The 14040-nt window shown below is 42.9% G+C and overlaps 1 protein-coding gene across 5 annotated transcripts in view; it reads right to left on the bottom strand.

Moving 5' to 3' along the window:
* FMNL2 (formin like 2) overlaps positions 1 to 14040 on the bottom strand; it is a 297278-nt gene that overhangs the window by 52127 nt on the left and 231111 nt on the right. For all 5 annotated transcript variants that reach the window (XM_024579927.3, XM_024579929.3, XM_024579926.3 and 2 more), the window contains 3 exons: positions 12198 to 12306; positions 8789 to 8865; positions 7020 to 7113 (listed from right to left, as the gene is read on the bottom strand). In XM_024579927.3, coding sequence (XP_024435695.2) covers positions 7020 to 7113; positions 8789 to 8865; positions 12198 to 12306 — 280 coding nt within the window. The remainder of the gene's footprint in view (positions 1 to 7019; positions 7114 to 8788; positions 8866 to 12197; positions 12307 to 14040) is intronic.

Genomic DNA, 14040 nt, shown 5'->3' with positions numbered 1-14040 from the left:
CGTCTGTCCCAGCTCCCACTGTCCTCTTGCACTTCCTCTTTCCTATCTTTTCTTATTTTTAAGCTCCCCCCGGCCCACATCAAAGGAAAGTCCTGAAGACGTTACAAGTGAATGAATACAGCAGCTGAGGGAGCCAGTAACTGTCAGTGAAAGGAAAGGCCCAAGGAATGAGAAATATGAATGGCAAAATTTCTGAAGCAAATCGCAGACTCTGACCACACCCTGCTCTGTCAAAGTGACCTCATGGTGAACTCACTGCCAACTGACTTTGGGAGCAAAATATAACAGCCATTTTTTTACCCACCAAGAGAGTCTATTTAAACAGCCAATGCCTGGAGAAGACTGGGGAATACATCGCTCCTGCTGCTCTCTGCTACCCTTAGGCTACATAGCAATATGAAGACTCTGGAATAAGCAGTGAGGTTTTTTCCTGAACTGCCCCTAAATCCCTGGCACACCTTTTCTCTTCCCAGACCCTGCTCCCTTTAAGACTGCAGATTCAGGTAAACTAAGGTCCAAGAAGCTGTAGTGAGTTGCACTAAAATGACATCACAAGACTTCCGGTTAAGATGGCAGCGTAGGCAGACATGGCTCGCCTCTTCGCACAACCACAGCAAAATTACAACTGAAAAACAGAACAACCATCACTCAGGATTTACAGATATTGACTTGAATGGAAGTCTGACAACTATGGAATTAAAGAAACCTCATCCATCCAGACTAGCAGGCAGGAGAAGACATGGAACAGGCTGGTCCCTCACCCACATATGGTAGATAAAAATTTAGGATGGACATCCTGGGAGCGTGGAGTCCAAGCCCCACACCTGCCCTCCCAGCCCAGGGTTCCAGTGCCAGGAAGATGAATCCTCACAACTTCTGGCTGCAAAAACCTGCAGGGATTGAGTTGATGGAAGAAACTTCTGGAGCCCCAAGCAGTTCCTCTTAAAGAACCCTTACACTGACTCACCTACTCAGACTCACTCCCTCTGGGCTCTGGGTATGGGGTGGTGGCTTGAGGGGCACCAGTAGCATGCAGGGGAAGGCTGAGGTGTCTGGCATCAAGGCAAGCAGAGGCCAGTGTCCCTTTTCTGGGTCCTCTTCCCACAGGACCCACAGACTATAGAGGTATCTAAGAGTCCATCAACCTGGCTAACACTTTTTGACCCACCTTGGAGATCCCCAGAGACTCCACCTCACCCAACTTACAAGCCACCCAAGCTGCTTTTCCATAAGAATGGCTGGTCTTGGATCATGCTTCATAACTTCCTTATTAGACAGTAAAGACACAGTTGCTAAAGAAGTAACTAGTTCATTACCAGGGGATCTGGAATCCTATGTAAACAGCTCCTTTCTCCTCTAGAAAAGCTCTCAAAATAGTTTGCCCATAGTACACTGGCTCAAAGGAAGTAGGAACCATTTCTTTCTACCTCCAATGAAAAAGTTTATAAAGCTTTCGGTCCTGAGGAGAAACCAAGAGTGAAGAAGAGAAAGAAAACAGAGGAACAACTAGAGATATAGTAGTGTTTCTCCAAAAGTTACTGAGGTGAATTGTATTTTCCAAAAATAACCACAGCAGTCTCTCCTACCCTTACACTCCACCATCAAGAAGTGAGGTCATAACCTTCCCCTTTGCATCTGGGTTGACCTTAGTGAGTCACTTGTAACCAACAGAATACAGCGGAAGTGACAGCAACGACTTCTGAGACTAGCTCAGAAGACATGTTGCGACCTCTGTCCCTCTAAATGCCTGCTGTCCCGATGCTCTTTCCTGTTCACACCTCTGGGAAGCCAGCTATCGGCTATGAGAAGCTCCAGCCACACGGAGTTCTACGTGGAGGCCCCGCAGCTGACAGGCTCCAATGAGCTTTTGAATCATCACAGCCTAGAAACTAGAAAGAGGAGTGGGGAAGCCTTTGAATGAAGTCCTGCCTCTAGTCAATCAGATCTCCCCTGATGAGGCCCTCGGCATGTTGGAACAGGACAATCACCTCTGCCCTGCCCAGCATGACTTCCTGACCCACAGAGTGTATGAGTCGAATAAAACTAAGTTTGGGGTTATTTATTATGCACAAACCATAACAGCAACAGTTAATAAACAGTCCAGAAAAATCATTCCTGTGACTTTGCTTCCTGATCCTAGGAAGAGGGACTGGCAACAGCAGAGTCTTAGTGAATCAGTTTACTCTAATTCTGGTCTGATATGGTGACATACACACAGGCTCTAGAACTGCAGCTCCCATAGTCTGAGGTTTGATACACTGCTCATAGTTCAATGAAACTAAAAAAAAAAAGTACCCTTCTCTCCATGTTAAAAATTTTACCACTGAAGGAATTATCGGACGGTCTTGTGCTGGATTTATAATCTTACACCTGCAAACGTTCAAGAGGTTGGATTAGATGGGGATAAACTCAGAGGGATGCTGGAAGGACACCAAAATGTCTGCTCTCCTTCCTGCCCAATTTGGTCCACTGTAAATAAAACTTGACAGGCTTTCTTAAATCAACTTAATAATGTGTAGCATACAAGTGCTTTCAGATGCCCAGGAGCTAAACCGCATCAGCTTTCTTAGGAAGCCTTCTAGCAAGAGGGAAAATAATGGATACTGCCAAGAGTGTCCCGCACAAGAGAGCTGGTGGCCTTGAGTGACTCATTCACAAGGCCCCATCTATCTGTACCAGCAGGCCAAACGTGGGAAGGAGTTGGGCCTTTAATAACCCAACTCAGGCCTCAGACTGATTTGTTAAAGCCAGATGCTGTCATGTTGGAAGCAGATGAGAACACAGTTATAATCGATCTGGAATCCTGATGAATTCCAGGTGCACCTCCCAGCAGCCTGGGGGAGCTGGTAGCTCAAAGCCCTCAGAGGGTTTTATTACTGTCATAGGAGGCTATTCTGTTGCCAAGGCTATTCTGTTGCCGAGTCTACGGGGCCTCGGTACTTTTTCCCTTTGATTTCAAATGGGAGCGCTTTTTTTCTGGGGGAGGGGGAGTGGTGCCAGTTTTGGAGACTCATAAAGGCAACTTCAGATATATCAAAGAACACACTGGAAAAAAGTAGGAAGTCCAAGAAAAATTGAGGAGATCAGGTCTAGGAGAAGGTTCCTAAGGAAACTGCATTAAATACAGTGTTTATGACCCTCTAGTGGGGCTAGCTGATGTCCTTAACCAGTAAGTACAGTTTTATGACCCAGAAAATTGCTAGCTATGGCCCATGCTATTTGAGACAGAAGTATGACCAGACCCCCAAATAGAGTTTATGGTGGCTAGGCTGCGAGGGCGCAGCGTGAGAGTCACGTTTTAGGAGCACCTTCCCATTTTCCAGGCCTGTCTCTTGAGGCTCCTTGTCCACTCTGTGCACTTCTCAACAACCTTCCAGTCAACCCTTCCTCTGCATGGTGGAGTCAGTTTCTGCTTCTTGCAAACCAGACCCTGAACTAATGCAAATGCCAAAAGAATTACCTTTATTTCCAAATGGCTTTTTCTTCTGTCTGGTAGACCAAACGCTCAAAAATATCTAGTTGCCATGCGACTAAAAAAGTATCAATTTAGGGAAGGTGGGAAGATGTCCCTCCACATGGCTAAGTCAGCCAGTAAGAAAAAACATGACTCCTTGTCCTCATCTCAGGACCATAGATTTTCATAAAGATGTGTTTCAACGTCAAAACCAGATGCATTGATTCCAATTGAAAAGACAATTTTTTAAATCCTCACACCCAAGGATATGTTTATTGATTTTTAGAGGGAGAGGAAGGGGGAGAGAGAGACAGACATTGATGTGAGAAACATCAATCAGTTGTACACCCCAACTAGGGGACTGAACCCACCACCTAGGTGTGTGCCCTGACTGGGAATCAAACCCACATTTTGGTGTATAGGACTGTGCTCCAACTAACTGAGCCACTGGCTAGTGCTGGAAAAAACATTTTTTAAGACCACAGAATTCAAGGAGAATAATGGTTGATTTACAAGTTTAGTTTTCGTCTGCTCACTACTATACTCACATTGTCAGTTATGTCATAAACCATGGTTGTACAAGTTTGCCATCAGAATTTATGTAATTAGAACTCATTTACAATCATATACATTGAGGTGCTCACTCAGTCTTAGGCCCCAACCCCTAGACCACTGAAAGTAAGTCCTTGGTTTAATGTTCTTACCACCATCAGATATCATTAAATTGGAAGCGCTCTCTATTTTCCTAAAACATGTACTTCGGATATAAGACATGCAGCAAGATTCTTTGCAAAAAGAAAAAAAGTATAAGAAAGCCAAAGTTGCTGGGATTCTGAGTATTAACTGAAATATGAGAATTATGTAATCATAGATATAAATCTATCAAGAGGTAAAAGATACCTTCCTTCAATTTATATCTGAATTAAAGAGTGGTGGTCAAATAGGACAGAACAGATTTATTTGCTGAAGAAATGGGCAGGGGGATCCTGCTAATGTATACAACATGCGTGGTCTTTTTTTCCAGCAGCCGAGGCATGTCACAGCAGTGTGCTCGGCTGTGCTTTACCAGTGACCAAAGCCCAAAGGGTCCGGCTACTCCAATGCATACTACTTTATGCAAAAAATAAATGCTCATGGCTGATATGGAGCCCCACAACCACCATACCCCACTCTCCACTGCACAAACAGGAATTACCCTTCCATCCTTCTTAAGGAGATGGATGGAATCTTAATTTACTAAATGGAATAAAAGGCTTCAAAAACAATCTTCTTGCGGGCAGACTGCTCTTTGGCCCTACTGCCTGGTATCTTGGTACCTGGAATGGTACTCTCTCTGCCAGCGGCAGCTCAATAGGTATTACTCACTGACCAAAACCCTATTTGCACAGGCATCTGAGATCATAGGACAACTTTCCCTAATCAGGAACAGCTGGTTCCCAAACCACCCTAAACCCAAAAGATTCCAATGACATTTTGGCTAAAAGATTAAAGAATACACCCTTCACTGTGATGCTCAAGAAAAATTAGATCTACTCACATAAAGATGAGAGAAAAAGAAAAAAGACAGGGGTTTGAAAGACTCTGGGCTGTGAGTGGCGTTACATTTTTTTACAAAAACACTTTTCCACCCTAAGACTGAACAGGTAAACAGGTCGATGCCCTTGAGGCCCGTCCATGAGAACACCATTCCTCAGGGCCGCCCTGCCCTCATGCACATGGCCGTGGGAACAGTCCCTCTGCCAGGTCTGTCCACACGGTCCCCACAGCCCAAGGTCAGTGCAGGCCTGTCACACACACAGAACCAGCTGTGTGCTGGTCCCTTCTCCCACGTGGTAGAGTTTTTCCCAGATGCAAATTCCTGCCTGAGGAGAATCAGAACTTAAACACCCACTATTACTCATAAGCAATTACAGAAATGAGGAAGATTTTAGTTAAAGCTCTAAAAATTCAAAGTCAAAATTAATTAGTTCTTATCACGACGAGCCAGTTAGATTTTTTAACTAAGTACACACTGCACTCGCCCGAAATGCCTAAGTCACACACAGCGCTAACACCAGCTAGACAAAACTCACTTCTCCAAGTATTTGTGTACCTATACACATGAGAAAAACACTCTAGTTTACCTACGACAAAAGAAAATTAACATTCATCTCACGACTGACTGACTTTAATTACCACTGATTCTATGCAATTATAACTTCCAGACATAACTGGACCCACAGCATAATCAGATGCTTGTTCTACAGTTCATATTATAACAAGGGCCACTGACAACTGTGTAGTAAGTGCTTCTAGTATGAAAAAGATATGCTGCGTGATATGTTCACGGGAGGCAGGGCTGGGGGAGTGGCGCTCCAAAGTCCTGTCTAACTCATGCTTTCCCTCAGGAGATTCACACAGAACTGGGCCCCAAGACCACCTGAAACGAAGTTCAGAATAAGGAGCACCAAATCCTGACCCTGGCTCTGTCCCGTATGTGGCTATATGACTGTGGCAAACAATATATCTGGAATTTAGTCTATTCTTCTATAAGAGGAGATATTAGTATTTGTCTCACAGATATTCTTATAGAGTCCAATGATTTCCTGTGTGTTTCTGGCACAGCCCCTGACCTATATAGTGGGTCCTCAATACGTACTAGCTGGGTTCTACTCCAGAGGCCCCCAGGAAAGATGAGAGAGAGTTTGGAAGTCCCTCTGATCTGGATTTTAATCTCTCGTGGGTCTTAATCCAGAAGCATCTGGAATCAAATAGGACTGCCAGAATAAGGCACAACATGGCTGAGTCCGATGGTAACCTCCAAGTACCTTCAACTACTTCTGCCATGTCTCACTGAGAGTAGCCTCAGATGCTGGGCACGCACTAGGGCAGCTAACAGGCACTGCTCCTGGCCATGCAACGCTGCACACCACCACTAGGGGAAACTGGCTAGACTGGCTATGCAGCTTTGATGTCTCCATACTTTGGGCCAGAACCCTTGGCGTCATACTGTTCATATGTAACTGTTTCTTCTTTTGCAGTCATTTAATTTCCATTTTCAGCCATGCGTGTCCATTGGTTTATTGTTTTCCTAGAACAGGATCACACTGCTAAAATCAGTGTCTGCGTGCATTTGATAAGTTTTTCATAGCATCCAGCAAAGTAATGATAATACATATGATTTGAGGGAAATAACTATGAGGAAAGAGTTCATGGAACTTACACGGTATATGCTCAAGTATCACCCATAATGAAAACTACATACATTTAACAAAACCTGTTTTCTTTTTTTTTTTTAAAGATAAAGAATATTTTATTTTTTTAGGAAATTGGTTATCCTATGTTCTCCAAAGAAAAAGAGTACTGCAAACAGTTTTTAACTTTTCTTGGAAATGACACACCAAAGAAAGTTTAATGCACCCATTCAAGCTATTTAGACTAAGTTCAGTACTCCCTCACTGATGTCTTAGGAAGTTAACTATTATACCACTTAGACCCAAGAATAAAGATTAAATCATTCTGTTCAAAGATGTCCAAATAGAAGATGCTGTGTGAAGATTCTTTTCAAAACTAAAGATCCTCCTACCTCCTTAAAGTTGTCAAATGCTGATAAAATGATTTCATGCCCGCCTCTGACAAGACAAACGGCCGCCAACAATTCTAACACAAGGGCTTTTGTTCTGTCAAAACAAGAAGAAAAGGAAAACCACACATCAGTGAAGGTGACAAGATGAATCAGTTGTTCCTTGATTCCAAGATAAATACAATAATAAAATATTTGTCCATGTACGTTTTTTAAACTTTCACTCAGATATAGGTATACTAAATTACGTATCTAAGCCTTTACCTACTTCTATAACGTGATTCATCTAGGGTAGCGAACGCGGAAGGCATGTTCCCTCTCGCTACGTTACTAATTATTCACTGATGAAAATTAATTCTGGGAAGATTAGTCTTTTAGTCCCATCATTAGATGACTTACTACAATATGGCTGAAAAGGTTTTATTAGTGAGCTAAAGACAAAAGGAAACTTGGGAATATTCAAGAAAACAAACCACTGTTTAAAAATTGTCTCTGGTTTTAGAGTCAGAGATACAACATTTGCCAAGAAAGTTCAAAATCAATTGAAATTAATGCCCCACATTTCAAATCTACTAATTGGCACATGGGGCCATAAAAATCCCCCATGGCAGTGCAAGTTCCCACCCCTTCTTCTTCCTCTGCAGGAGATCTGAAAGGGGCTGGGTTTCAGCTCTACGAATACAAGGGTATTTTCTGTGACTCAAGGAAAGAAAATAAAACTCCGTCTGAAATATTTTTAGAAGGAGAGCCTAGGGATACATTCCAAGTTTTTCTAACACAATGTCAAGGACAGCATTGTTTCTTCATCATAAGATGATTTCAGTATTTCACCATTTTCTGGACTAAAAGCTACTACTGACCTCTAAACAAAGACCCATCTGATAACCACAATGCGATTATCTTAAGGAAAATGAATCATGACTTCCCTGGGAGGCAGGGCAGGGACACAGAGAAGCTCGACTACTTACGAATGTAGTAAACTAAGGAAGCAATCACAAAGATGCAAAAGTTTTAATCCAGGGAAGTTTGAAATAATAATATCAACATGTAAACAGGATTTCACGGTTTGCATTGCATTCCAAATCAGAAAGGATCTAATTTATAACCAGGTTTCTTTACTTGCATTAACAGTTTTCAGATACCTGTTCTATACAGAGGTACTGATAAAAGAGAACAACACACTTCAAGTGCAGAATGCCTCACCAGGATGTGAAACAACACACGAGAATAACTAAAACGAGCTAATGAAGACAGGCTTCTGCAAGTGATCTGTGATGTGAATGATATATGGTCTTTAGAGAAAAGTGAATATAAAGGGAAATCTGCATACACAAGTATTTTTGTTTGTTTGTGTTTCTTTTTTTGTTTGGTAACAAAAGCTACATATCTAAATATTGCAAGTGAAGTGTGGACAAGGGTTTGTGGTTTTAGTTAGCTTTTGGCAATACCTGGTGTAGCTAAGCTGTATCAGTACTGGCGTCCTGGCAGCCTGATGCTCTCCACCAAATTTTGCTACATTTGCAAGGATGCTGAGAAGTAGGCCTCAAAATGAATGAAAGCTTAAGGAGAAGAATGAACAGCTGGACTTGTCGGTTGCTCAACTCTGCCACATGTAAGACTGTAACTTAGCTGCTGTATGCAGCCAAGGAGCCTAATGGCAATCTTACTTCAAAGAGTCACACTTGAAAGTTTCCGACCTCTAACTTAAGTGTTACCTAGCCCTCTGCTTTCCCTGGTTAGATTTAGACTTGTGCATTACAACTCAGGCTTACCTTGGATTCTTGTTGTTCAAGCTCAGTGCAATCTCGTTGACAGCGTGTGGGTGAGACATGACCATGTTGAAACCATACTGTAATTAATGTGCAGAAAACAAAGCATTAGGAGTCCACTTAGGGGAGTGTCAATGTTGATTAAAAACAAAAACCTGACGTTTCCACCTAGTATAATTTCTACCATCATAAATGCATTTATGTCTCTAGTACATCATTCTCTAAACATACTTCCCAGAAAATTTTCAGGAATGATGCTACTATTAAGGGACCATATTTCCATTCTTTATGAATGAACTCCATGTTTCTCTTCATTAAAATGGTGAAAAGGCTCCTGCCCAGTGATTTTCAATCCTGGCTGCTCATTAAAATCACCCAGAAGAGACAGGACCCTAGCATCGCAATCTTTTTAAGCTTTCAGAGGGACTCCACTGTGAATAACCACTGTACCAGTCCCTCCTCTGTGCCACGGCCCGCAGGACCAAAGCTGAGCAAAGCCTGCGCTGCTCCAAGGCATGTTACCTCATCCTTCTATAAAATGAAGTAAGTTCAATAACAGGCTCAAGAATCACTCTTGATTCTGCTGAGTTGAGGATTATTCCTTGTCCTCCAAACTTACCTCTTACCTCATGACCTTATGTCCAATGACACTGAGAAAGTATAAGCAGAAAAAAGCTTCCAGCAGCTTCCACCATCACCTGAATCTCTCCCACACAGATGTGCAGATTAGCTCCTCACCTCTTCCTAAAGAGAAACTCTCCCATGTTCCAATCTAAGGTCAAGACCTTCACTTGATTCCTCGACCCCATTCCCTCTCATGTACTCAAGAGTATACTCCAGCAATTCTCCCCTCCCCTATCTTATTTTTCCCTCTCTGATTCACTGCCATTAACATGAAGACATGATGCAAATTACCTCACCCTCAGTAACAATAACCACCACCAAAAAGCTTGACCCTCCTACCAGTGTCCAGCTACTGCCTCATGTCTCTGCCACCTTTTACAGCAAAACTCTAACACTCAGACTCCCATTCCTCTCCCCCTGTTCTCTCCCAAAGTCACCCCAGGGAAACTGCATGTGCCAGGATCACCAATGTCCCACCCTTTGCTGGAGCCCACAGTCAACCCTCTCTCACCTTACATGACTTAGAGCAGCAGCACTGGACACAGTGAGCATGCTCTTCTGGAAACCTTTCCTGTCCATGGCATCTACCCCCCTGCCTACTTCTAAGTCTCCCTAGCTAGTTTCTCCTGATTGCTCTGACATTTAAACAGAACACCCCATGGTTAGCTGGGACTTCTTGGCTTCTCTGCATACCCCTGTTGATCTCACTCACTTACCTGGCTTCACATCCCATCAATTAACTCCCAAATTTGTATCTCCAGCCAGACCTCTGCCTTGAACTCCAGATGGCATGTCTAAACCCCTATTTAAGGTCCCTATTTGGATATCCTCGGACATCTCATAGTTAACATCCTCCAAAAAGAATTTCTAATCATGTGTCCCAAACCTGCTCATGCAGCAGCCCTCCCTATCTTTGTAGACAGCAACTGCATCCAACAGGTGCCAGGACAAGACGCCGTGGGGCCGCCCTCACCACATAGCCAATGCTGCTGCCTTTGCCATCAAAATCACACCAGGATGTTGCCACCTCTCGTCATCTCTACTCCTGTAATCCTGGTCCACACCACCATCGACACTCACCTAAGTTCAAGCAACAGCCTCCTAAATGGTCTACGCCCTGTTGTCTTTGCCCCCCAAGGTTACTCCCAACCCCAAAACCAGAGCGATCATGACAAATTCAAGTGTCAGATCAACTCACACTTTTGCTCAGATCCCTTCAACAGCTTTTCACTCATACTGACGCCAGTGTCCTTTCACACTGGCTTGTAAAGCCCTACACAAACAAGAAGCCCTGTTAAGCTTCAGGTTTCATCTTCTAGTTTTCCCTCTTTCTCATTCTGATCCAGCTAACCTACCCTCGTTTCTGTGCCTTGAGAACATCAGACTCATTCCTGTCTCAAGGCTTTTGCTCTCGCTCTCCTCTCTGCCTGGAGTCTTCCTTCAATAACACCCCCTAGCCTGTTCCCTCATTTAAGTTATTACTAAATGTTATCTTCTTGGTGACACTTTCCTGGGCAGCCTATTTAAAACAGAACACATGTTTTCATCATTTCTTATTTCTATTCCTTAATGATTTTTCTACAGCACTTAGTAATAGCTCTCAGGAGCCAGTCTTCATGGGTTCAAATCTGCTCCACCACTTATTAGCCATATAATCCTGGGCAAATTACCTCTCTGTCTAGTCTCTCAGTTCTCTCATCAATAAAATGGGGAGAGTAATAGCACCAGTCTCACAGGACTATGACGGGATTTACCCTAATTAACGGGTTTAAAGCGCTAAACCTGTAGGAAGTATTTACATGTTAGCTTTCATTTCGCCATCATCATTACCTGGAACACCACATAGTTCACCAATTTAGCTACCATCTGTCTCCCTCGACAGAAAGTATGCTCCCTAGGGTATTTATTTAACACTTTATTCCCTTGCCCAGAACAGGGTCTGACAATGTGCAAAGAAATGTTAAATGACTGAAAAAGAATAAATGTATGTTTCCCTTCTTAAGTTCAATTCAGCACCATTACGTTGTGTTTGAACTCAATTACGGACCCTTTACACAGGAATTTATTTTCCATTTCTTCTTGGATCCACCTGTAGCCTCCTTATAAGTGGAAAGCAAATCCTACTTTTACATATGAATTATGTTCTTCTAATTCTCACCCTGGTTTGCTATCTAATTATACCTCTGCCCACGTCAGTTCACCCGAGATATTCCAGACTCTAACTTCCACTTTGCTGTTAGGATTAATCCAACCCACACACTGCTGCTCTCTCCTAGTGCTTCTCAGACTGGAGAAAACCTACATCACAATCACCTGAAGAAGGGACCTGACTTGTTAAACAGAATCCTCCAGGTGCTTCTTATAAATATTAGGGCCCACCAGGTCTGGCAGCCAGTAATTGTAACTTCTAGTCTGTTCACCACAGGACCCTTTGAGAACCACTGACCACCTATCCTGTGAGTCTGTTCATTCGGTTTCCCGGTACTGCCCACAACCAAAGGCTTACTCTGTCTTAGGGAGTCACGAACAATTACCAAGCAATCTAGACAGGTGTATCACTGCAGGAGGCAAACACCTTCCCTTTAAAGACATTATTAAAGGTAATTCAAATACGAGGGCAATGAATTAAGTCTTGAGCATTAGAATAAACCAGACCTTTCTCTTCCAACAGAATCTCATCAAATCCTCATATTTACTTCAAAGAGAAATAATACAAGGAAACCAAAAAGAACAAGACCGGAGTCTGCCAAGTTCAGATTCTCCTGAAGGATCAGAAGCACAAGCCCACCTGATAGTTCATGATGGCGCGCAGACACATGATGCAGACGTGGACGTCGTCTTTCTTGCTGACTAATCTTGAGTTCTTCAAGGTTCTTCTGCTTGGCAAAGTATTATATCTACAAATAAAAAGGGAAACTTCTATAAAACTATGGATTACACTCTTAGCACAGGCACAAGCACTGAAAAAAAGGACATCATTCTCTACCTTCACCAGCACCTATTTGAGGACTGCAGGTCAAAACCGCCAACATTATACCCATCACCAAAAAGCTATTCCTGTAGATGAGAGGTGCACTAACTGTGTGTATAGGTATCACTCGTCCGGCCAGATCGCCATAAACAATGAACCTCAACTCCACTCAAACATGTAACAAGTCAGACTAAGTGGGATTCAACAGCTCCCAGCTCCTGATCAGTAGGTCAAGCAAGATTTGCAGTGATCTGAGACAACAGGCATGCAGACTGCACTTGCAAACAAGTGAAGGGGCAAAACTTAGCTCATATATTAGCCTCCAATCACTGACACTCTTTTAACTGCACCTCCCCATGAGTGCTCTTCAGAGTCCGGGATTCAGTTTAAGTGTAGGCCAGGTCATGCATTAGCAACTTTGATACCAGCCTGTGATATGGGGCCCTAATGATATGCATAGCCTGAATAGTATGCAAATGCCTCCACCTTCTGAGCCCTCACCTAAAGCCTGGAATGGCAGCTGAAACTTGGATGGGAATATGCTGATATTTCACAGGGTTGAGATGTTTCAATGTTAGGATCCATTCTACAGGCCCTACCCTGCTAAGCCTTAGTAGCTGGGTCTGCAGGTTTCTCAGAGCCTGCAAGCAATAAAGAGGTGACAATGTAACGTGGTGCAAGCAGGAAACAGGACAACACCGAGGGTAGTTTTCTCTGCAACTCCAACCCTGAAATAAAGCAAATTTCAAAAGCTGTCAACTGCTTCCCTACGGCGTCAATGACAGAAATGTTCCACAAAAGAAGCTATAGCCATTCCTTTTCAAATTGAACTAATTTAAAATTTTAAGGAACTGAGGATTAAGAGTTTTCAAAAGTCCCACAGGTGCAGGCTAGAAGTTGAAAACTGAATTGACAGTTTTGTTTAAAACTGTTCCGCTGAACAGCCTGTTTAAATTTTATTTTCTATTCAAAAACTGTCAAATGAAAGAAAGATTTTATCACATGAGCCAAATAAATGTTTGATAAACAGTTTAATATATCCCTTTCCTCAATATACCTGAATGTGTAAAACTTAGCTTGCTCACCACGCTGGTCATAAGAAAACTGCTTTATTCAAGGACTTCCTGCATCATTCACACTGGGAAATAACGTTTCGGCAGTGAAGGGTGGCCTCATTCATTTTGGAATGCAAAAACAAAGTCAAGGAAACAAATTCAGACTTTGGTGTCTGTAAGCCTGATTTCAAGATCTAAGATGTGACTTTAAATGTGTCACTTTGCTGTAACCCCTGCCGAAGCAGGATTGCTAACACGCTTGATGGGGGTCTCACAGAGACTGGTGCACCTTCAAACAATAGCCACACACCAGTGTGACCCAAGAACATGGGATCTTGGTCTGCATCTGAAATTCTGTCCCCTCCTCTACCATTCTTATTTTAACCTCAGTTTTGGGTTTCTTTAGCGAAATCACTTGTTAGGTACAGAATAGCTGATTAGAGGGCTAGTCGTCATTATTAATTAAAAGCAATTGTTACTAGCGTAAAAGCATCTAAGAGTAAGTTTAAAAGGAAAGGTAATGTCAAGAGAATCAATTGTCCTTTGCTAAATTTACTGATGTGCAGCAATGGCTGCAGAAGGTCTACTGGCCAAAGCAAAGTGCT

Source organism: Desmodus rotundus, chromosome 2 (genome assembly GCF_022682495.2).
Source record: "Desmodus rotundus isolate HL8 chromosome 2, HLdesRot8A.1, whole genome shotgun sequence".
Taxonomy (NCBI): Eukaryota; Metazoa; Chordata; class Mammalia; order Chiroptera; family Phyllostomidae; genus Desmodus; species Desmodus rotundus.
This window is presented reverse-complemented; position numbering and strand designations above follow the sequence as displayed.